This window comes from Heterodontus francisci, chromosome 1 (genome assembly GCF_036365525.1).
Source record: "Heterodontus francisci isolate sHetFra1 chromosome 1, sHetFra1.hap1, whole genome shotgun sequence".
Taxonomy (NCBI): domain Eukaryota; kingdom Metazoa; phylum Chordata; class Chondrichthyes; order Heterodontiformes; family Heterodontidae; genus Heterodontus; species Heterodontus francisci.
Genome location: NC_090371.1, coordinates 2,357,975 through 2,383,087, shown reverse-complemented (window position 1 = coordinate 2,383,087; position 25,113 = coordinate 2,357,975). Strand labels below are relative to the sequence as shown.

At 48.1% G+C, this 25,113-nt stretch overlaps 1 protein-coding gene across 18 annotated transcripts in view; it reads right to left on the bottom strand.

Annotated features, from left to right (window-relative positions):
- Positions 1-25,113, bottom strand: part of LOC137363866 (rho-related BTB domain-containing protein 2-like) — a 414,041-nt gene that overhangs the window by 72,000 nt on the left and 316,928 nt on the right. For all 18 annotated transcript variants that reach the window (XM_068027413.1, XM_068027570.1, XM_068027536.1 and 15 more), the window contains one exon: positions 5,234-5,352. In XM_068027413.1, coding sequence (XP_067883514.1) covers positions 5,234-5,352 — 119 coding nt within the window. The remainder of the gene's footprint in view (positions 1-5,233; positions 5,353-25,113) is intronic.

Genomic DNA, 25,113 nt, shown 5'->3' with positions numbered 1-25,113 from the left:
AACAATGGACCTGAACACCCACATCTCTCTGTACATCAATTTTCCCCAGGACTTTTCCATTTACTGTATAGTTCACTCTTGAATTGGATCTTCCAAAATGCATCACCTCGCATTTGCCCTGATTGAACTCCATCTGCCATTTCTCTGCCCAACTCTCCAGTCTATCTATATTCTGCTGTATTCTCTGACAGTCCCCTTCACTATCTGCTACTCCACCAATCTTAGTGTCGTCTGCAAACTTGCTAATCAGACCACCTATACTTTCCTCCAAATCATTAATGTATATCACAAACAACAGTGGTCCCAGCACGGATCCCTGTGGAACACCACTGGTCACACGTCTCCATTTTGAGAAACTCCCTTCCACTGCTACTCTCTGTCTCCTGTTGCCCAGCCAGTTCTTTATCCATCTAGCTAGTACACCTTGGATCCCATGTGCCTTCACTTTCTCCATTAGCCTACCATGGGGAACCTTATCAAACGCCTTACTGAAGTCCATGTATACGACATCTACAGCCCTTCCCTCATCAATCAACTTTGTCACTTCCTCAAAGAATTCTATTAAGTTGGTAAGACATGACCTTCCCTGCACAAAACCATGTTGCCTATCACTGATAAACCCATTTTCTTCCAAATGGGAATAGATCCTATCCCTCAGTATCTTCTCCAGCAGCTTCCCTACCACTGACGTCAGGCTCACCGGTCTATAATTACCTGGATTTTCCCTGCTACCCTTCTTAAACAAGGGGACAACATTTGCAATTCTCCAATCCTCCGGGACCTCACCCGTGTTTAAGGATGCTGCAAAGATATCTGTTAAGGCCCCAACTATTTCCTCTCTCGCTTCCCACAGAAACCTGGGTTAGATTCCATCCGGACCTGGGGACTTGTCCACCTTAATGCCTTTTAGAATACCCAACACTTCCTCCCTCTTTATGCCGAATTGACCTAGAGTAATCAAACATTTGTCCCTAACCTCAACAGCCGTCATGTCCCTCTCCTCGGTGATTACCGATGCAAAGTACTCGTTTAGAATCTCACCCATTTTCTCTGACTCCACGCTTAACTTTCCTCCTTTGTCCTTGAGTGGGCCAATCCTTTCTCTAGTTACCCTCTTGCTCCTTATATATGAATAAAAGGCTTTGGGATTTTCCTTAACCCTGTTTGCTAAAGATATTTCATGACCCCTTTTAGCCCTCTTAATTCCTCGTTTCAGATTGTGCCTCCAATCCCGATATTCTTTCAAAGCTTCGTCTTTCTTCAGCCACCTAGACCTTATGTATGCTTCCTTTTTCCTCTTAGCCCGTCTCACAATTTCACCTGTCATCCATGGTTCCCTAATCTTGCCATTTCTACCCCTCATTTTCACAGGAACATGTCTCTCCTGCACGCTAATCAACCTCTCTTTAAAAGCCTCCCACATATCAAATGTGGATTTACCTTCAAACAGCTTCTCCCAATCTACATTCCCCAGCTCCTGCCGAATTTTAGTATAGTTGGCCTTCCCCCAATTTAGCACTCTTCCTTTCGGACCACTCTCGTCTTTGTCCATGAGTATTCTAAAACTTACGGAATTGTGATCACTATTCCCAAAGTAGTCCCCTACTGAAACGTCAACCACTTGGCCTGGCTCAGGGTTCCTCCCGCAGACAGCAGAGAGAGCGGGGCTCCTCCCGCAGACAGCAGAGAGAGCGGAGCTCCTCCCGCAGACAGCAGAGAGAGCGGAGCTCCTCCCGCAGACAGCAGAGAGAGCGGGGCTCCCCCCGCAGACAGGAGAGAGCGCGGAGTTCCTCCCGCAGACAGGAGAGTGCGCGGAGCTCCTCCCGCAGACAGCAGAGAGAGCGGGGCCCCCCCCCCCCCACAGACAGGAGAGAGCGCGGAGCTCCTCCCGCAGACAGCAGAGAGAGCGGGGCCCCCCCCCACAGACAGGAGAGAGCGCGGAGCTCCTCCCGCAGACAGCAGAGAGAGCGGAGCTCCTCCCGCACACAGCAGAGAGAGTGGAGCTCCTCCCGCACACAGCAGAGAGAGCGGGGCTCCTCCTACAGACAGGAGAGAGTGCGGAGCTCCTCCCTCAGACAGAAGGACTGCTATGGCGAAGGGCAATGTTGGTGTAGAGATCAGGGAGGGGGATTGTGATATACTCGAAGAAATTAGCATTGAAAGGGAGGAGTTATTAGCAGTTTTAGTGGGCTTAAAAGTGGATAAATCCTCAGGCCCAGATGAGATGTATCCCAGGCTGTTATGTGACACAAGGAAAGAGATAGCAGGGGATCTGACACAAATTTTCAAATCCTTTCTGGCCACAGGAGAGGTGCCAGAGGACTGGAGGACAGCAAATGTGGTACCATTATTTAAGAAGGGTTGCAGGGATAAACCAGGTAATTACAGACCAGCGTGTCTAACAACAGTGGTCGGGAAAATATTGGAAATTATTCTGAGGGACAGGATTAATCTCCACTTGGAGAGGCAGGGATTAATCAGGGATAATCAGCATGGCTTTGTCAGGGGAGATCGTGTCTAACTTGATTGAGGTTTTTGAGGCAGTGCCGACATGTGTAGATGAGGGTAAAGCAGTTGATGTAGTCTACATGGAAAAGTGTTTTCACCCAGAGGGTGGTTGGAATCTGGAACACACTGCCTGAAGAGGTGGTAGAGGCAGGAACCCTCACAACATTTTAGAAGTATTTAAATGAGCACTTGAAATGCCATAGCATACAAGGCTACGGGCCAAGTGCTGGAAAATGGGATCAGAATAGTTAGGTGCTTGACGCCAGCACAGACATGATGGGACGAAGGGCCTGTTTCTGTGCTGTCTAACTCGATGACTCAATGACAGTGAGCGAGGCTCCTCCCTCAGACAGACACCACCCAATGAGCAGCCCTGTCACTGTGTCCCTCCACCGGTGCTGCATCGCCCAATGGGCAGCCCTGTCACAGTGCCCCTCCCCCTGGAGACACATCACCCAATGAGCAGCCCCGTCACTCTGTTCCTCCCCCGAGTGCCGCATCACCCAATGAGCAGCCCCGTCACTCTGTTCCTCCCCCTGGTGCCGCATCACCCAATGAGCAGCCCCATCACTGTGCCCCCTCCCCCTGGAGACACATCACCCAATGAGCAGCCCTGTCAGTGTCCCTCCCCCGGAGACACTTCACCCAATGAGCAGCCCCATCACTGTGCCCCTCCCCCTGGCGACGCATCACCCAATGACCAGCCCCATCACTGTGCCGCTCCCCATGGAGATGCACACCCAATGACCAGCCCCATCACTCTCCCCCATCCGACTGGAAACACATCACCCAATAAGCATCCACGTGACAGTGCCCCTTGCCCTGGAAACACATCACCCAATAAGCTGCCCTGTCACTCTGTCCCTCCCCCTGGTGCCGCATCACCCAATGAGCAGCCCCGTCACTGTGCCCCCTCCCTGTGGAGACACATCACAAAGGAGGACACAAATATCATACCAAAAATGTTGGGGAACACATGGCTTAGTGAGAGAGAGGAACTAAAAGAAATCAGTATGAGTAGAGAAATGGTGTTGGGGAAATTGATGGGATTGAAGGCCGATAAATCCCCAGGGCTTGATAATCTGCATCCCAGAGTATTTAAAGAAGTGGCCCTGGAAATAGTGGATGCATTGGTGGTCATCTTCCAAGATTCTATCGACTCTAGAACAGTTCCTACAGACTGGAGGGTAACTAATGTAACTCCACTAGTTAAAAAGGGAGGCGGAGAGAAAACAGGCAATTGTAGACCAGTCAGCCTGACGTCGGTAGTGGGGAAAATTCTGGAGTCCATTATAAAAGATTTCATAGCAGAGCACTTGGAGAACAGTGGTAGAATCGGGCAGAGTGAGCATGGATTTACGCAAGGGAAATCATGCTTGTGAAATCTACTAGAATTCTTCGAGGATGTAACTAGTCGAGTTGATGAGGGGGAGTCAGTGGACGTGGTTTATTTGGACTTTCAGAAGGCTTTCGACAAAGTCCCACATAAGAGATTAGCATGTAAAATTAAAGCGCATGGGATTGGGGGTAATGTATTGCGATGGACAGAAAATTGGTTGGCAGACAGGAAACAAAGAGTAGGGATAAATGGGTCTTTTTCCGAATGGCAGGCAGTGACTAGTGGGATACCGCAGGGATCAGTGCTAGGACCCCAGCTATTCACAATATATATTAATGATTTAGATGAGGGAACCAAATGTAATATCTCCAAATTTGCAGATGGCACAGAACTGGGTGGGAGGGTGAGTTGTGAGGAGGATGCAGAGAGGCTTCAGGGTGATTTGGACAAGTTGAGTGAGTGGGTTAATGCACGGCAGATGCAGTATAATGTGGATAAATGTGAGGTTATCCACTTTGGTAGCAAAAACAGGAAGGCAGATTATTATCTGAATGGCTATAAACTGAGAGAGGGGAATATGCAAATAGACCTGGGTGTTCTCATACACCAGTCGCTGAAGGTAAGCATGCAGGTCCAACAGGCGGTAAAAAAGGCAAATAGTATGTTGGCCTTCATAGCGAGAGGATTCGAGTACAGGAGCAGGGATGTCTTGCTGCAATTATACAGGGCCTTGGTGAGGCAACACCTGGAAAATTGTGTGCAGTTTTGGTCTCCTTATCTGAGGAAGGATGTTCTTGCTACAGAGGGAGTGCAGCGAAGGTTTACCAGACTGATTTCTGGGATGGCAGGACTGAAGTCTGAGGAGAGATTGATTCAGTTAGGATTATAATTGCTGGAGTTCAGAAGAGTGAGGGGGGATCTCATAGAAACCTATAAAACTCTAACAGGACTTGACAGGGTAGATGCAGGAAGGATGTTCCCGATAGTGGGGGAGTCCAGAATCAGGGGTCATAGTCTCAGGGTACGGGGTAAACCTTTCAGGACTGAGATGAGGAGAAATGTCTTCACCCAGAGAGTGGTGAACCTGTGGAATTCGCGACCACAGAAAACAGTTGAGGCCAAAACATTGTATGTTTTCAAGAAGAAGTTAGATATAGCTCTTGGATCTAAAGGGATCAAAGGATATGGGGCGAAAGCGGGACCAGGTTACTGAGTTGGATGATCAGCCATGATCATAAAAAATGGCGGAGCGGGGTCGAAGGGCCGAATGGCCTACTCCTGCTCCTATTCTCTATGTTTCTATCACCCAATGAGCAGCCCCGTCACTGTGCCCCTCTCCCTGCAGACACATCACCCAATACACCCTCCCTCGTATGAAGCTGTTACCTTGTCGATGTAACTTTCCATGAATGAACCTCGGAACATTGCAGCCATCCAATCGCAGCTCGAGATCAGTAACGGCTTATGGGCAGTGATCCTTTCACCCTCCACTTCGAACACAACATCTGTAGCAACAGGAAATGGGTATTACACCACATCAGCACTTGCTGTAAACAATGCATCGGTCAGCTCCTGAGACAGTAAACAGGGCTGGACACTGGCCATTGGCCAGTCTACTCACTGGATAGTTGACAGGGCCGGTCACTGGCCATTGACCAGTCTGTTCCTGACACAGTCAACAGGGCCGGTCACTGGTCATTGGCCAGTCTGCTCACTGGATAGTGATAGGGCCGGTCATAGAGTCATAGAGTTACACAGCACAGAAACAGGCCCTTCGGCCCATGGTGTCTATGCTGTCCATCAAGCACTGAACTATTCTAATCTCATTTTCCAGCACTTGGCCTGTAGCCGTGTATGCTGTGACGTTTCAAGTGCTCATCTAAATACTTCTTAAATGTTGTGAGGGTTCCTGCCTCTACCACCTGGGTAAGTATCTCAGGGAAGAAAAATGTAAAAGTTTAAAGTTTATTCCAAACATAGTAAGTAGTGTTTTTTTCGGCTGCGGTTGCTGACAACCTGGCGCTGCAACTAAAACGTCACAGTCTGCGACTTCAGCAGCTGCCAGGATTAAAGATGGCGCTGCTCAAATAATCACATGAAGGCAACCGAAACACATGGCAGCACACAATGGCGGAGGGGAGGGAGGGTGCGGGCCGGGGAGGGAGGGAGCAGGCTGGGGGCAGCCCGGGGAGGGAGGGAGCGAGTGGGCAGGTGGGCGTGGCAAGTGGTCGGGGGTGGGGGGGAACGGTGAGCAGGCCGGAGGCTGTGATCAAGTGGTCGGAGGGGTGAACAAGCAGGTGGGGGTCAGGAGCGGGCGGCGGGGGGGAAGGAGGAGAGCGCTCCCGCCACCAGCAAGGTCTTCAGCCGCATTCTCCCTGCACCCACTCTCTACCCGCTCCCCAGACCCGCTCTCCCCCCACCTCCTCTCCCCGCACCCCTGCTCTCTCTGGCTCGAATCCCCCCACCATCTACCCACGTTACAATGACGTCATCTGCGCATGCGCCAACCAGTCCTGGCACTGCGGAACGCAGTACATGCGTAGAGGGCAGGAACCAATCTGCGTATGTGCACAGAATGGCGCAGTCGGATGACATAAGCTGCCGGTTGCGTTGTCAGGAATCACGTTTTTTTTAGGGAGTTCTGTAGTAACGAGGACCAGGGAAGAAGGGCCCAAGAGTAACTGATATTATTGGACATTAAGATCTTCCAGAAGGTTTAATTTAATTTAAAGGGTTAAGTCATGGCAGGAGAGCTCAAAGCCGTGGTGTGCTCCTGAGGGTCCATGTCGGAAGACGGGAACAATTCCAGTGCCCGGGACCAGCATGTGCAGGAAGTGTCTCAGCTGCAGCTCCTGGAAGCCCGGGTTTCGGAGCTGGAGCGGCAGCTGGGGACACTGGAGCATCCACGAAGCAGAGAGTATCATGGATAGCACGTATAGAGAGGTGGTCACACCGCAGGCTCAGACCCCACAGGCAGGAAGGGAATGGGTGACCACCAGGCAGAGCAAGAGGACTAGGCAGGCAGTGCAGGAATTTCCTGTGGCTATTCCCCTGCAAAACAGATATACTGCTTTGGATACTGTTGGGGGGAATGGCCTCTCAGGGGAAAGCAGCAACAGCCCAATTCGTTGCACCACGGTTGGCTCTGCTGCACAGAGAAGGAGTAAAAAGTGTGGGAATGCAATAGTTAGAGGGGATTCAATTGTAAGGGGAATAGATGTCTCAGAGCGGTTACAAGACATTCTGAAGAGGGAGGGTGAACAGCCAGTGGTCGTGGTACACATTGCTACAAAGGATGTAGGTAAAAAAAAGGATGAGGTCCTAAAAGCAGAATATAGGGAGTTAGGAAGTAAGTTGAAAAGTAGGACCTCAAAGGTAGTGATCTCAGGATTACTACCAGTGCCACATGCTAGTCAGAGTAGAAATATATTGGATGAATACGTGGCTGAAGAGATGGTGTGAGGGGGAGAGTTTTAGTTTCCTGGGACATTGAGACCGGTTCTGGGGGGGTGGGACCAGTACAAACTGGACGGGTTACACCTGGGCAGGACCGGGACTGATGTCCAAGGGGGAATGTTTGCCAGAGTGGTTGGGGAGGGTTTAAACTAAAATGGCAGGGAGATGGGAACCTTTGCAAGGAGTCAGAGGAGGGGGGATCAAAGACAAGAACAAAAGACAGTAAGGGGAATAAGAAAAGTGATAGGCAGAGAAATCAAGGGCCAGAATCAAACAGGGGCACAGTGAAAAATAGTGGGAAGGGGACAAGTAATGTTAAAAAGACAAGCCTTAAGGCTTTGTGCCTTGAGGCCCGGAGCATTCACAATAAAGTGGATGAATTAATCACGCAAATAGATGTAAACGGGTATGATATAGTCAGGATTACAGAGACATGGCTGCAAGGTGACCAGGGATGGGAAATGAACATCCAGGGATATTCAGTATTTAGGAAGGACAGACAAAAAGTAAAAGGCAGTGGAGTTGCATTGCTGGTTAAAGAGGAAATTAACACAATAGTGAGGAAGGATATTAGCTCTGACGATGTGGAATCTGTATGAGTAGAGCTGAGAAACACTAAGGGGCAAAAAACATTAGTGGGGGTTGTATATAGACCTCAAAACTGTTGGGAATGGCATTAAACAGGAAATTAGAGATGCATACAATAAAGGAACATCTGTAATTATGGGTGAATTTAATCTGCATATAGATTGGGCAAATCAAATTAGTCACAATACCGGAGAGGAGGAATCCTTGGAGTGAATACGGGATGGTTTTATGGACCAATACGTTGAGGAACCAACAAGAGAACAGGCCATCCTAGACTGGGTATTGTGTAATGAGAGAGGAATAATTGACAATTCAGTTGTGTGAGACACCTTGGGGATGAGCGACCATAATATGATAGAATTCTTCATCAAGGTGGGGAGTGACGTAGTTGATTCTGAGATGAGGGTCTTGAATCTTAGTAAAGGAAACTACGAAGGTATGAGGCGCAAGTTGGCCATGATGGATTGGGAAACGTTACTTCAAGGGATGACGGTGGATAGGCAATGGCAAACATTTAAAGAGCGCATGGATGAACTGCAACAATTGTTTATCCTGTCTGGCGCAAAAATAAAACGGGAAAGGTAGCCAAACCATGGCTTACAGGGGAAATTAGAATAGCATTAGATCCAAGGAAGAGGCATATAAATTTGCCAGGAAAAACAACAGACCTGAGGATTGGGAGCAGTTTCGAATTCAGCAAAGGAGGACCAAGGGATTGATTAAGAAGAGGAAAATAGAGTACGAGAGTAAGCTTGCGAGGAACATAAAAACTGACTGTAAAAGTTTCTCTCAGTTTGTGAAGAGAAAAAGATTGGTGAAGACAAATGTAGGTCCCTGACAGGAACAGGGGAATTTATTGTGGGGAATAAAGAAATGGCTGACCAACTAAATGCATACTTTGGTTCTGTCTTCACAAAGGAGGACACAAATATCACACCAGAAATGTTGGGGAACACAGGGCTTAGTGAGAGAGAGGAACTGAAAGAAATCAGTATCAGTAGAGAAATGGTGTTGGGGAAATTGATGGGATTGAAGGCCGATAAATCCCCAGGGCTTGATGGTATGCATCCCAGAGTACTTAAGGAAGTGGCCCTAGAAATAGTGGATGGTCATCTTCCAAGACTCTATAGACTCTGGAAAAGTTCCTGCAGATTGGAGGGTAGCTAGTATAACCCCATTATTTAAAAAGGGAGGTAGAGAGAAAGCAGGGAATTATAGACCAGTCAGCCTGACGTTGGTAGTGGGGAAAATTCTAGAGTAAATTATCAAAGATTTTATAGCAGAGCACTCGAGAACAGTGGTAGAATCGGGCAGAGTCAGCATGGATTTACGAAAGGGAAATCATGCTTGTTAAATCGACTAGAATTCTTTGAGGATGTAACTAGTAGAGTTGATGAGGGGGAGCGAGTAGATGTGGTTTATTTAGACTTTCGGAAGGCTTTCCACAAAGTCCCACATAAGAGATTAGCATGTAAAATTAAAGCACATGGGATAGGGGGTAATGTATTGCGATGGATAGAAAATTGGTTGGCGGTCAGGAAACAAAGAGTAGGGATAAATGGGTCTTTTTCTGAATGGCAGGCAGTGACTAGTGGGGTACCGCAGAGATCAGTGCTGGGACCCCAGCTATTCACAACATACATTAATGATTTAGATGAGGGAACAAAATGTAATATCTCCAAATTTGCAGATGACACAAAACTGGGGGGGAGGCTGAGTTGTGAGGAGGATGCAGAGAGGCTTCAGGGTGATTTGGACAAGTTGAGTGAATGGGCTAATGCATGGCAGATGCAGTATAATGTGGACACCTCTTCAGGCTGTGTGTTCCACATTCCAACCACCCTCTGGGTGAAAAAACCTTTCCTCAAATCCACTCTTAACTTCCTGCACCTTCCCTTAAATCTATGCCCCCTGGTTATTGACCCCTCCGCTAAGGGAAAAAGTTTCTTCCTATCTAATCTATCAATGCCCCTTATAATTTTGTACACCTCAATCATTTCTCCCCTCAGCCTTCTCTGCTCTAAGGAAAACAACCCTAGCCTATCCCAGTCTCTCTTCATAGCTGAAAAGCTCCAGCCTAGGCAACATCCTGGTGAATCTCCTCTGCACCCTCTCCAGTGCAATCACATCCTGCTCTTATATTCTATGCCTCAGCTAATAAAGGCAAGTATCCCATATGCCTTCCTAACCACCTTATCTACCTGTGCTGCTGCCTTCAGTGATCTATGGACAAGTACACCAAGGTCCCTCTGACCCTCTGTACTTCCTAGGTCCTACCATCCATTGTATATTCCCTTGCCTTGTTAGTCCTCCCAAAATGCATCACCTCACACTTCTCAGGATTAAATTCCATTTGCCACTGCTCCACCCATCTTACCAGCCCATCTATATCGTTCCATAATCGAAGGCTTTCCTCCTTATTACTTACAACACCACCAATTTTCGTGTCATCTGTGAACTAACTGATCGTACCTCCTATATTCATGTCTAAATCATTAATGTATACTACAAACAGCAAGGGTCCCAGCACCGATCCCTGTGGTACACCACTGGTCACAGGCTTCCACTCGTAAAAACAGCCCTCGACCATCACCCTCTGCCTCCTGCCACTAAGCCAATTTTGGATCCAACTTGCCAAATTGCCCTGGATCCCATAGGCTCTTACCTTCTGAACCAATCTCCCACGTGGGACCGTATCAAAAGCCTTACTGAAGTCCATGTAGACTACATCAACTGCTTTACCCTCATCTACACATGTCGGCACTGCCTCAAAAACTTCAATCAAGTTAGACACGATCTCCCCTGACAAAGCCACGCTGACTATCCCTGATTAATCCCTGCCTCTCCAAGTGGAGATTAATCCTGTCCCTCCGAATCTTTTCCAATAGTTTCCCAACCACTGATGTTAGACTCACCAGCCTGTAATTACCTGGTTTATCCCTGCTACCCTTCTTAAATAATGGTACCACATTCGCTGTCCTCCAATCCTCTGGTACCTCTCCCGTGGCCAGAGAGGATTTGAAAATTTGTGTCAGAGCCCCTGCTATCTCCTCCCTTGCCTCACGTAACAGCCTGGGAAACATCTCATCTGGGCCTGGGGACTTGTTCACTTTTAAGCCCGCTAAAACCGCTAATATTTCCTCCCTTTCAATGTTAATATGTTCAAGTATATCACAATACCCCTCCCTGATCTCTACCCCTACATTGTCCTTCTCCATCATGAACACAGATGAAAAGTAATCATTTAAAACCTCACCTATGTCCTCCAGCTCCACACACAGATTGCCACTTTGGTCCCTAATGGGCCCTACTCTTTCCCTGGTTATCCTCTTGCCCTTAATATACTTATAAAACGCCTTTGGATTTTCCTTTATCTTGCCCGCTAGTGTTTTTTCATGTCCCCTCTTCGCTCTCCCAATTACTTTTTTAAGTACCCCCCCCTCCACTTTCTAAACTCCTCTATTGCCTCCACTGTTTTCAGCACTCTGAATCTGCCATAAGCCTCCTTTTTTTTCCTGATCTAATCCTCTATATCCCTTGACATCCAGGGTTCCCTGGACTTGTTGGACCTACCCTTCACCTTAATTGGTACATGTTAGCTCTGAACTCTCACTGTTTCCTCTTTGAATGACTCCCACTGATCTGATGTAGACTTTCCTACAAGTAGCTGCTCCCAGTCCACTTTGGCCAGATCCTGTTTTATCATCTTAAAATTGGCTTTCCCCCAATTCAGTAGCTTTATTTCTGGTCCATCTTTGTCCGTTTCCATAACAACCTTAAATCGTACAGAGTTACGGTCACGATCCTCGAAATGCTCCCCCACTGACACTTCTACCACTTGTCTGGCTTCATTCCCTAGGATTAAGTCCAGTACTGCCCCTTCTCTTGTAGGACTTTCTAAGTACTGGCTCAAAAAGCTCTCCTGTATGCATTTTAAGAATTCTGTCCCCTTTAAGCCTTTTGCACTAAGATTATCCCAGTTGATATTGAGGAAGTTGAAATCCCCTCCTGTTATTACCCTATTATTTTTACACCTCTCTGAGATTTGCCTACATATCTGCTCCTCTATCTCTCCCTGACGATTTGGAGTCCTGTAGTACACTCCCAGCCAAGTGATTGCCCCCTTTTTGTTTTTAAGTTCTACCCATATGGCCTCATTTGAGGAACCTTCTAAGATATCATCCCTCCTTACTGCAGTAATTGACTCTTTGATCAACAGTGCAATGCCACCTCCTCTTTTACCCCCTCCCCTGTCATGCCTGAAGATTTTATACCCTGGAATATTGAGCTATTGAGCTGCCAGTCCTGCCCCTCCTTCAACCATGTCTATGTAATAGCAATTAATTCATAATCCCATGTGCTAATCAATGCCCTCAATTCATCTGCCTTACTAGTAAGACTCCTTGCATTAAAATAGATGCAATCCTGCATTGCATTTTTCACTTGTGCCTTAACAAGTCTATATTTGCTCTGCCCTCCAGACTGACACAGTTTCTCTTCTATATTTGACTGTGCATCACCCCCTACTGTAACTCCGCTCTGTATCCCATCCTCCTGCCAAATTAGTTTAAATCCCCGACAACAGAACTCACAAACCTCCCAGCAAGGATGCTGGTCCCGTTCCGGTTCAGGTGCAACCCGTCCAACTTGTACAGGTCCCACCTTTGCCAGAAACAGACCCAGTGATCCAGGAAACTAAAGCCCTCCCTCCTGCACCACCTCCTCAGCCACACATTCATCTGCTCTATCCTCCTATTTCTAAACTCAATAGCACGTGGAGTTGCGGATAATGATGAGGATTGTCAGAGGATACAGCACGCTATAAATCGGTTGGAGACTTGGGCGGAGAAATGGCAGATGGAGTTTAATCCGGACAAATGTGAGGTAATACATTTCGGAAGGTCTAATGCAGGGGGTACTTTACAGTAAATGGCAGAACCCTTAGGAGTATTGACAGGGAGAGAGATCTGGGCGTACAGGTCCACAGGTCACTGAAAGTGGCAACGCAGGTGGATAAGGTAGTCAAGAAGGCATTCGGCGTGCTTGCCTTCATCGGTCGGGGCATAGAGTATAAAAATTGGTGAGTCATGTTGCACCTATACAGAACCTTAGTTAGGCCACACTTAGAATATTGCGTGCAATTCTGGTCGCCACACTATGAGTAAGGATGTGGAGGCTTTAGATAGGGTACAGAAGACGTTTACCAGGATGTTGCCTGGTCTGGAGGGCATTAGCTATGAGGAGAGGTTGGAAAAACCCGGATTGTTTTCACTGGAACAACGGAGGTGGAGGGGCGACATGATAGAGGTTTATAGAGTTATGAGCGGCATGGACAGAGTGGATAGTCAGAAGCTTTTTCCCAGGGTGGAAGAGTCAGTTACTAGGGGACATAGGTTTAAGGTGCGAGGGGCAAAGTTTAGAGGGGATTTGCGAGGTACATTTTTTACACAGAGGGTGGTGAGTGCCTGGAACTTTCTGCCAGGGGAGGTGGTGGAAGCAGATACGATAGCGACGTTTATGAGACATCTTGACAAATATATGAATAGGAATGGAATAGAGGGATATGAGCCCCAGAAGTGCAGAAGGTTTTAGTTTAGGCAGGCGTCAAGATCGGCGCAGGCTTGGAGGGCCGAATGGCCTGTTCCTGTGCTGTACTGTTCTTTGTTGTTTGTGGCACCAGGAGTAATCCAGACATTACATCCTTAGAGGTCCTGCTTTTTAATCTGCTACCTAGCTCCCTAAATTGTTGTTGCAGGACATCATCCCTTTTTCTACCTATGTCGTTGGTACCAATGTGTACCACGACTTCTGGGTGCTCACCCTCCCCCTTCAGAATGTCCTGCAGCCGCTCTGTGAGATCATTGACCCTAGCACCAGGGAGGCAACATACCATCCTGGAGTCATGTTTGCGGCCACAGAAACGCCTATCTGTACCCCGTACGATAGAATCCCTTATCACTCTAGCTCTTCCACTCCTTTTTATCCGCTGCTGTGCAGCAGAGCCAACTTCGTGCCACGGATCTGACTGTTGCTGCTTTCCCCTGGGAGGGGAGGCGATGGCGTAGTGGTATTGTCACTGGACTAGTAACCCAGAGACCCAGGTATTGCTCTGGGGACATGGGTTCAAATCCCACCAAAGCAGAATGTGGAATTTGAATTCAATTAATAAATCTGGAATTAAAAAACTAATCTAATGATGGCCATGAAACCATTGTCGATTGTTGCAAAAAAAACCCCATCTGGTTCTCTAATGTCCTTCAGGGAAGGAAATCTGCTGTCCTTACCTGGTCTGACCTACATGTGACTCCAGACCCACAGCAATGTGGTTGACTCTTAAAAGGCCTAGCAAGCCACTCAGTTGTATCTAACCACTACAAAGTCAATAAAAAGGAATGAACAAAAGAACAAAGAACAAAGAAAATTACAGCACAGGAACAGGCCCTTCGGCCCTCCAAGCCTCCGCCGATCCAGATCCTCTATCTAAACCTGTCGCCTATTTTCTAAGGGTCTGTATCTCTTTGAAACCGGACGGACCACCTGGCATCAACCAAGGCACCGCAAACGACAAACCCAGCCCTGTCGACCCTGCAAAGTCCTCCTTACTAACATCTGGCAGTTTGTGCCAAAGTTGGGAGAGCTGTCCCACAGACTAGCCAAGTAACAGCCTGACATAGTCATTCTCACAGAATCATAACTTACAGACAATGTCCCAGACACTGCCATCACCATCCCCGGGTATGTCCTGTCCCACCGGCAGGACAGACCCACCAGAGGTGGTGGCACAGTGGTATACAGTAGGGAGGGAGTTTCCCTGGGAGTCCTTAACATCGACTCTGGACCCCATGAAGTCTCATGGCATCAGGTCAAACATGGACAAGGAAACCTCCTACTGATTACCACCTACTGCCCTCCCTCAGCTGATGACTCAGTACTCCTCCATGTTGAACACCACTTGGAGGAAGCACTGAGGGTGACAAGGGTACAGAATGTACTCTGGGTGGGGGACTTCAATATTCATCACCAAGAATGGCTCGGTAGCACCATTACTGACCGAGCCCTAAAGAACATATCTGCCAGACTGGGTATGCAGCAGGTGGTGAGGGAACCAATAAGAGGAGAAAAACATACTTGACCTCGTCCTCACCAATCTTCCTGCCGCAGATTCATCTGTCCATGACTGTATTGGTAGGAGTGACCACCGCACAGTGGTTGTGGAGACAAAATCCTGCCTTCACATGAGGATACCCTCCATTGTGTTGTGTGGCACTATCACCGTGCTAAATGGAGAGATTCAGAACAGATCTAACAATGCAAAACTGGGCATCCATGAGGCGCTGTGGGCCATCAGCAGCAGCAGAATTGTACTCAACCACAATCTCTAACCTCATGGCCAGGCATATCCCCCACTCTACCAGTACCATCAAGCCAGGAGACCAACCCTGGTTCAATGAAGAGTGCAGGAGGGCATGTCAGGAGCAGCACCAGGCATACCTCAAAATGAGGTGTCAACCTGGTGAAGCTACAACACAGAACTATCCGCGTGCCAAACTGCGTAAGCAGCATGCGACAGACAGAGCTAAGCGATCCCATAACCAATGGATCAGATCTAAGCACTGCAGTCCTGCCACATCCAGCCGCGAATGGTGGTGGACAATTAAACAACTAACTGGAGGAGGTGGCTCCACAAATATCCCCATCCTCAATGATGGGGGAGCCCAGCACATCAGTGCGAAAGATAAGGCTGAAGCATTTGCAACAATCATCAGCCAGAAGTGTCGAGTTGATGATCCCTCTCGGCCTCCTCCTGAAGTCCCCAGCATCACAGATGCCAGACTTCAGCCAATTTGATTCACTCCGCGTGATATCAAGAAACGACTGAAGGCACAGGATACTGCAAAGGCTATGGGCCCTGACAATGTTCCACAATAAAACTGAAGACCTGTGCTCCAGAACTTTCCGCGCCCCGAGCCAAGCTGTTCCAGGACAGCTACAACATTGGCATCTACCCGGCAACGTGAAAAATTGCCCAGGAATCTCCTGTGCACAAAAAGCAGGACAACAGGGGAGGAAAAGGGTTGGAAGAGCTATAGTGATAGGGGATTCTATCGTAAGGGGTGCAGATAGGCGTTTCTGTGGCCACAAACGAGACTCCAGGATGGTATGTTGCCTCCCTGGTGCTCGGGTCAAGGATGTCTCGGAGCGACTGCAGGACACTCTGAAAGGGGAGGGTGAGCAGCCAGAGGTCGTGGTCCATATTGGTACGAACGACAAAGGCAGGAAGAGAGATGAGGTCCTGCAAAGTGAATATAGGGAGTTAGGCAGAAGGTTAAAAAGCAGGACCTCTAGGGTTGTAATCTCAGGATTACTTCCTGTGCCATGTGCTAGTGAGGGTAGGAATAGGAGGATAAGGCAAATGAATGCGTGGCTGAAGAGCTGGTGTAGGCAGGAGGGCTTCAGCTACTTGGATCATTGGGATCTCTTCTGGTGCAGAAGTGACCTGTACAAGAAGGACGGGTTGTATCTGAACTGGAAGGGGACCAACATCCTTGCGGGGAGGTTTGCTGGTACCAGTCGGGAGGGTTTAAACTCGTCTTGCAGTGGGGTGGGACAAAGAACAGTTCAGCACAGGGACAGGCGATTCGGCCCTCCAAACCGGCGCCGATCTTGATGCCTGCCCAAACTAAAACCTTCTGCACTTCCGGGGACGGTATCCCTCTATTCCCATCCTATTTATGTATTTGTCAAGATGCCTCTGAAACGTCGCTATCGTACCTGCTTCCACCACCTCCCCCGGCAGCAAGTTCCAGGCACTCACCACCCTCTGTGTAAAGCACTTGCCTTGCACATCGCCTCTAAACTTTGCCCCTCTCACCTTAAACCTATGTCCCCTCGTAACTGACTCTTCCACCCTGGGAAAAAGCTTCTGACTATCCACTCTGTCCATGCCGCTCATAACTTTGTAAATCTCTATCATGTTGCCCCTCCACCTCCGTCGTTCCAGTGAAAACAATCCGTGTTTTTCCAACCTCTCCTCATAGCTAATGCCCTCCAGACAAGGCAACATCCTGGTAAACCTCCTCTGTACCCTCTCCAAAGCCTCCACATCCTTCTGGTAGTGTGGCGACCAGAATTGCACGCAATATTCTAAGCGTGGCCGAACTAAAGTTCTGTACAGCTGCAGCATGACTTGCCAATTTTTATACTCTATGCCCCGACCGATGAAGGCAAGCATGCCGTATGCCTTCTTGACTACCTTATCCACCTGCGTTGCCACTTTCAGTGACCTGTGGACCTGTACGCCCAGATCTCTCTCCCTGTCAATACTCCTAAGGGTTCTGCCATTTACTGTATACTTCCCACCTGCATTAGACCTTCCAAAATGCATTACCTCACATTTGTCCGGATTAAACTCCATCTGCCATTTCTCCGCCCAAGTCTCCAACCGATCTATATCTTGCTGTATCCTCTGACAATCCTCATCACTATCCGCAACTCCACCAACCTTTGTGTTGTCCGCAAACTTACTAATCAGACCAGCTACAGTTTCCTCCAAATCATTTATATATACTACAAAGAGCAAAGGTCCCAGCACTGATCCTTGCAGAACACCACGAGTCACATCCCTCCATTCAGAAAAGCACCCTTCCACTGCTACCCTCTGTCTTCATTGACCGAGCCAGTTCTGTATCCATCTTGCCAGCTCACCTCTGATCCCGTGTGACTTCACCTTTTGTACCAGTCTGCCATGAGGGACCTTGTCAAAGGCTTTACTGAAGTCCATATAGATAACATCCACTGCCCTTCCTTCATCAATCATCTTCGTCACTTCCTCAAAAAACTCAATTAAGTTAGTGAGACACGACCTCCCCTACACATAACCATGCTGCCTCTCGCTATTAAGTTTGTTTGTTTCCAAATGGGAGTAAATCCTGTCCCGAAGAATCCTCTCTAATAATTTCCCTGCCACTGACGTAAGGCTCACCGGCCTATAATTTCCTGCATTATCCTTGCTACCCTTCTTAAACAAAGGAACAACATTGGCTATTCTCCAATCCTCTGGGACCTCACCTGTAGCCAATGAGGACGCAAAGATTTCTGTCAAGTCCCCAGCTATTTCTTCCCTTACCACCCTCAGTATTCTGGGGTAGATCCTCCTTTTAACCCTCCTGACTCCTTGCTTAAGTTCCTTCCTACTGTCTTTATATTCCTCAAGGGATTTGTCTGTTCCTAGCCTTCCAGCCCTTACGAATGCTTCCTTTTTCCTTTTGATTAGGCTCACAATATCCCCCGTTATCCAAGGTTCCCGAAACTTGCCAAAAATATCCTTCTTCCTCACAGGAACATGCCGGTCCTGGATTCTAATCAACTGACATTTGAAAGACTCCCACATGTCAGATGTTGATTTACCCTCAAACAGCCGCCCCCAATCTAAATTCTTCAGTTCCTGCCAAATATTGTTATAATTAGCCTTCCCCCAATTTAGCACCTTCACCCGAGGACTATTCTTATCCTTATCCACAAATACCTTAAAACTTATAGAATTATGGTCACTGTTCCCGAAATGCTCCCCTACTGAAACTTCGACCACCTGGCCGGGCTCATTCCCCAATACCAGGTCCAGTACGGCCCCATCCCAAGTTGGACTATCTACATATTGTTTCAAGAAGCCCTCCTGGATGCTCCTTACAAATTCTGCCCCACCCAAGCCTTTAGCACTAAGTGAGTCCCAGTCAATATTGGGGAAGTTAAAATCACCCACCACTACAACCCTGTTACCTTGACATCTTTCCAAAATCTGTCTACATATCTGCTCCTCTACCTCCCGCTGGCTGTTGGGAGGCCTGTAGTAAACCCCCAACAACGTGACTGCACCCTTCATATTTAGCTGCCAATCCTGCCCTTCCATCAACCAAGTCTCTGTAATAGCAACAACATCATAGTTCCAAGTACTAATCCAAGCTCTAAGTTCATCTGCCTTACCTGTTATACTTCTCGCATTGAAACAAATGCACTTCAGACCACCAGTCCCGCTTTGCTCAGCAACATCTCCCTGCCTGCTCTTCCTCTTAGTCTTACTGGCCTTATTTACTAGTTCCTCCTCATTTATTTCACCTGCTGTCCTACTGCTCTGGTTCCCACCCCCCTGCCACACGAGTTTAAACCCTCCCAGAGTGACGCTAGCAAACCTCGCAGCCAGGATATTTGTGCCCCTCCAGTTTAGGTGCAACCCGTCCTTCTTGTACAGGTCCCATCTGTTTCTGAAGAGATCCCAATGATCCAGATATCTGAAACCCTCCCACGTGTTTAGCTTCACTATCTTCCTATTTCTAGCCTCACTGGCACGTGGCACAGGGCGTAATCCCGAAATTACAACCCTCGAGGTCCTGTCTTTTAACTTTCTACCTAACTCCCTAAACTCCCCCTGCAGGACCTCGTCACTCTTCCTGCCTATGTCGTTGGTACCGATGTGTACAACAACCTCTGGCTGTTCACCCTCCCCCTTCAGAATGCCACCTGTCCGTTCACAGACATCCTTGACCCTGGCACCAGGGAGGCAACATACCATCCTGGAGTCTCTTTCATGTCCACAGAAGTGCCTATCTGTGCCCCTGACTATAGAGTCCCCTATAACTATTGCTCTTCTGCGCTTTGTCCCTCCCTGCTGATCAACAGTGCCAGCCGTGGTGCCACTGCTCTGGCTGCTGCTGTTGTTTTCCCCTGATCGGCCATCCCCCCCAACAGTATCCAAAACGGTATACTTTTAGAACATTACAGCGCAGTACAGGCCCTTCGGCCCTCGATGTTGCGCCGACCATCTGACCTACACTATTCCATTTTCATCCATATGTCTATCCAATGACCACTTAAATGCCCTTAAAGTTGGCGAGTCTACTACTGTTGCAGGCAGGGCGTTCCACACCCCTACTACTCTCTGCGTAAAGAAACTACCTCTGACATCTGTCCTATATCTTTCACCCCTCAACTTAAAGCTATGTCCCCTCGTGTTTGCCATCATCATCCGAGGAAAAAGACTCTCACTATCCACCCTATCTAACCCTCTGATTATCTTGTATGTCTCTATTAAGTCACCTCTCCTCCTCCTTCTCTCTAACGAAAACAACCCCAAGTCCCTCAGCCTTTCCTCGTAAGACCTTCCTTCCATACCAGGCAACATCCTAGTAAATCTCCTCTGCACCCTTTCCACTTGTTAGAGAGGGGGATGGCCACAGGGGATTCCTGCACTGACTGCCTGCCCCTTCTCGGGAGGGAACACTGATATCCTGGAGCATATCAACATTCCAAAGGAGGAGGTGTTGGAGGTCTTGAAGCGCATTAAGGTGGATAAATCCCCAGGGCCTGACCAGGTGTATCCTCGGATGCTATGGGAAGCAAGGGAGGAGATTGCTGGGGCCCTGGCAGAGATTTTTGTATCATCGTTAGCCATGGGTGAGATGCCGGAAGACTGGAGGACAGCTCATGTTGTGCCTTTATTTAAGAAGGGTAGCAGGGATAAGCCAGGGAACTACAGGCCAGTGAGCCTTACATCAGTGGTGGGAAAGTTATTGGAAGGGATTCTGAGTGACAGGATTTATATGCATTTGGAAAGGCAAGGTCTGATTAGGGATAGTCAGCACGGCTTTGTGCGTGGGAAATCATGTCTCACGAATTTGATTGAGTTTTTCGAGGAGGTGACCAAGAGGATTGACGAGGGCAGGGTGATGGACGTTGTCCACATGGACTTTAGCAAGGCCTTTGACAAGGTCCCGCATAGTAGACTGGTCCAGAAGGTTCAAACACATGGGATCCAGGGTGAGCTAGCCAATTGGATACAAAATTGGCTTGGTGATAGGAGGCAGAGGGTGGTTGTGGAGGGTTGCTTTTCAGATTGGAGGCCGGTGACCAGTGGTGTGCCGCAGGGATCGGTGCTGGGCCCTCTGTTGTTTGTCATATATATTAATGACTTGGATCTGAATGTAAGGGGCATGATTAGTAAGTTTGCAGATGACACCAAAATTGGTGGTATAGTGGACAGTGAAGAAGGTTGTCTAAGGTTACAACAGGATATAGATCAACTGGGAAAGTGGGCAAGGGATTGGCAAATGGAATTTAACACAGACAAGTGTGAAGTGATGCATTTTGGGAAGTTAAACCAGGGCAGGACAAAAACAGTGAATGGCAGGGCCCTGGGGAGTGTTCTTGAGCAGAGAGATCTTGGGGTGCAAGTACATAGTTCCCTGAAAGTGGCAACACAGGTAGACAGGGTGATGAAGAAGGCGTATGGCATGCTTGCCTTCATTGGCCGAGGCATTGAGTACAAGAGTTGGGACGTCATGTTACAGTTGTACATGACGTTGGTTAGGCCGCATTTGGAGTACTGTGTGCAGTTCTGGTCGCCGCACTGCAGGAAAGATGTGATTAAGCTAGAGAGGGTGCAGAAAAGATCTTGCCTGGTTTGGAGGGCTTGAGTTATAAAGAGAGATTGGATCGGCTGGGTCTGTTTTCCCTGGAGCAAAGGAGGCTGAGAGGGGACATGATAGAGGTATATAAAATTATGAGAGGCATAGATAGGGTAGATAGCCAGAGTCTGTTTCCCATGGTCGGGGTGATAAAAACTAGAGGGCATAGATTTAAGGTGAGAGGGAGGAGGTTTAAAGGGGATCAAAGGGGTAAATTTTTCACACAAAGAATAGTGGGTATCTGGAATGAGCTGCCTGAGGAGGTGGTGGAGGCAGGAACAGTAGCAACATTTAAGAGGCATCTGGACAGGTACTTGAATGAGCAAGGCATAGAGGATATGGAATTAATGCAGGCAGGTGGGATTAGTTTAGATAGGCATTATGGTCAGCATGGACGCGGTGGGCCGAAGGGCCTGTTTCTATGCTGTACGACTCTAAGTCCAACCCGGCCAATTACCGCCCCATCAGCCTACTCTCAATCATCTGTAAAACAAAGAACAAAGAAAATTACAGCACAGGAGCAGGCCCTTCGGCCCTCCATGCCTGCGCCGATCCAGATCCTCTATCTAAACATGTCGCCTATTTTCTAAGGGTCTGTATCTCTTTGCTTCCTGCCCATTCATGTATCTGTCTAGATACATCTTAAAAGACGCTATCGTGCCCGCGTCTACCACCTCCGCTGGCAACGCGTTCCAGGCACCCACCACCCTCTGCGTAAAGAACTTTCCACGCATATCCCCCTTAAACTTTTCCCCTTTCACTTTGAACTCGTGACCCCTAGTATTTGAATCCCCCACTCTGGGGAAAAAGCTTCTTGCTATCCACCCTGTCTATACCTCTCATGATTTTGTACACCTCAATCAGGTCCCCCCCTCAACCTCCGTCTTTCTAATGAAAATAATCCTAATCTACTCAACCTCTCTTCATAGCTAGCGCCCTCCATACCAGGCAACATCCTGGTGAACCTCCTCTGCACTCTCTCCAAAGCATCCACATCGTTTTGGTAATGTGGCGACCAGAACTGCACGCAGTATTCCAAATGTGGCCGAACCAAAGTCTTATACAACTGTAACATGACCTGCCAACTCTTGTACTCAATACCCCGTCCGATGAAGGAAAGCATGCCGTATGCCTTCTTGACCACTCTATTGACCTGCGTTGCCACCTTCAGGGAACAATGGACCTGAACACACAAATCTCTCTGTCCATCAATTTTCCCCAGGACTTTTCCATTTACTGTATAGTTCACTCTTGAATTGGATCTTCCAAAATGCATCACCTCGCATTTGCCCTGATTGAACTCCATCTGCCATTTCTCTGCCCAACTCTCCAGTCTATCTATATTCTGCTGTATTCTCTGACAGTCCCCTTCACTAAAGTGATGGAAGGTGTCATCAACAGTGCCATCAAGCGGCACTTGCTTAGCAATAACCTGCTCAGTGAGGCTCAGTTTGGGTTTCGCCAGGACCACTCAGCTCCTGACCTCATTACAGCCTTGGTTCAAACATGGACAAAAGAGCTGGACTCCAGAGGTGAGGTGAGAGTGACTGCCCTTGACAGGCAGCATTTGACCGAGTGTGGCATCAAGAAGCCCAAGCAAAACTGAGGTCAATGGGAATCAGGGGGAAAACCCTCCACTGGTTGGAGTCATGCCTAGCGCAAAGGAAGATGGTTGGACAATCATCTGAGCTCCAGGACATCACTGTAGGAGTTCCTCAGGGTAGTGTCCTAGGCCCAACCATCTTCAGCTGCTTCATCAATGACCTTCCTTCAATCATAAGGTCAGTAGTGGCAATGCTCACTGGCGATTGTACATTGTTCAGCACCATTCAATGTTCATATGAAATTTAATGCAGAGGAATGTGATGTGATTTGTTTTGGTAGTGAGAAAGTGGAGAAACAACATAAAATAAAGGGTACAATTCAAAAATGGGTGCAGGAGCAGAGTGACCTGGATGTATATGTGCCTAAATCTTTGAGGGCGGCAGGACAGGTTGAGAGAGCAATTCAGTATCCTAGACTTCATTAATAGGGGCATAGAGTACAAAAGCGAGGAAGTTACATTGAACTTGTATAGAACACTGTTTCAGCCTCAGCTGGAGTATTACATCCAGTTCTGGGCACCGCACTTTAGGTATTGGAGAGAGTGCAGAAAAGATTCACCAGTATGATTACAGTGATGAGGAACATCAGTTAGATGGATAGATTGGAGAAGTTATGTGGATAGATTGGAGAAGTTAGGACTGTTTTCTTTGCAGAAGAGAAGGCTGAGAGGTGATTTGATAGAGGGATCCAAAATCATGAATGGTCTGGACAGAGAAGAATTAGAGAAATTGTTCCCATTGGTGGAAGGATCAAGAACAAGAGGGAACAGATTTAAGGTAATTGGCAAAAGAAGCAATGGCGACATGAGGAAAAACCTTTTCATGCAGCGAATGGTTAGGATCTGGAATGTACTACCTGAGAATGTGGTGGAGGCAGATTCAACTGAAGCATTCAAAAGGGAATTAGAGAGTTATATGAAAAGGAAGAATGTGCAGGGTTATGGGGAGAAGGCGGGGGAATGGAACTAACAGACTGCTCTTTCAGAGAGCCAGGGCAGACACGAAGGGCTGAATGGCCTCCTGCGTTGTAGCAATTCTGTGAAATTTCTAACTTTTCCCACTTCCGATGAAAGGTCATCGTCCTGAAATGTTAACTCTGCTTCTCTCCCACTGATGCTGCCTTACCTGCTGAATTTTTCTAACATTTTCTGTTTTTACTATACAAACCAGGGTTATATTCCCTGGAATTTAGAACATTAAAGGGTAATCTGATCAAGTTTTCAAGATTTTAAGGTGGCACACAAGATAGGCAGAGAGAAACTATTTCCACTGGTTGGGGAGCCTAGGACTAGGGGGCAGAGTCTAAAAACTAGAGCATGCCCTCCTGCACTCTTCATTGAACCAGGGTTGGTCTCCTGGATTGATGGTAATGGTACAGTGGGGGATATGCCGGGCCATGAGGTTACAGATTGTGGTAGAGTACAATTCTGCTGTTGCTGGTGGCCCACAGCGCCTCATGGATGCCCAGTTTTGCATTGCTGGATCTGTTCGAAATCTATCCCATTTAGCACGGTGATAGTGCCACACAACACAATGGAGGGTATCCTCAATGTGAAGGCGGGACTTCGTCTCCACAAGGACTGTGCGGTGGTCACTCCTACCAATACAGTCATGGACAGATGAATCTGCGGCAGGCAGATTGGTGAGGACGAGGTCAAGTATGTTTTCCCTCTTGTTGTTTCCCTCACCACCTGCCGCTAACCCAGTCTAGCAGCTCTGTCCTTTAGGACTTGGCCAGCAGTGGTGCTACCGAGCCGCTCTTGGTGATGGACATTGAAGTTCCCACCCAGAGTGCATTCTGTGCCTTTGCCACCCTCAGTGTTCCTCCTGATTCATCAGCTGAGGGAGGGCAGTAGGTGGTAATCAGCAGGAGGTTTCCTTGCCCATGTTTGACCTGATGCCATGAGATTTCATAGGGTCTGGAGCCAATGTTGAGGACTCCCAGGGCAACTCTCTCCTGACTGTATACCACTATGCCGGGTCTGTCCTGCCAGTGGGACAGGATATACCCGCGGATGGTGTTCCACTGTCTGGGATATTATCTGTAAGATATGATTCCGTGAGTATGACTATGTGAGGCTGTTGCTTGACTAGTCTGTGGGACAGCTCTCCCAACTTTGGCACTAGTCCCCAGATGTTACTAACGAGCACTTTGCAGGGT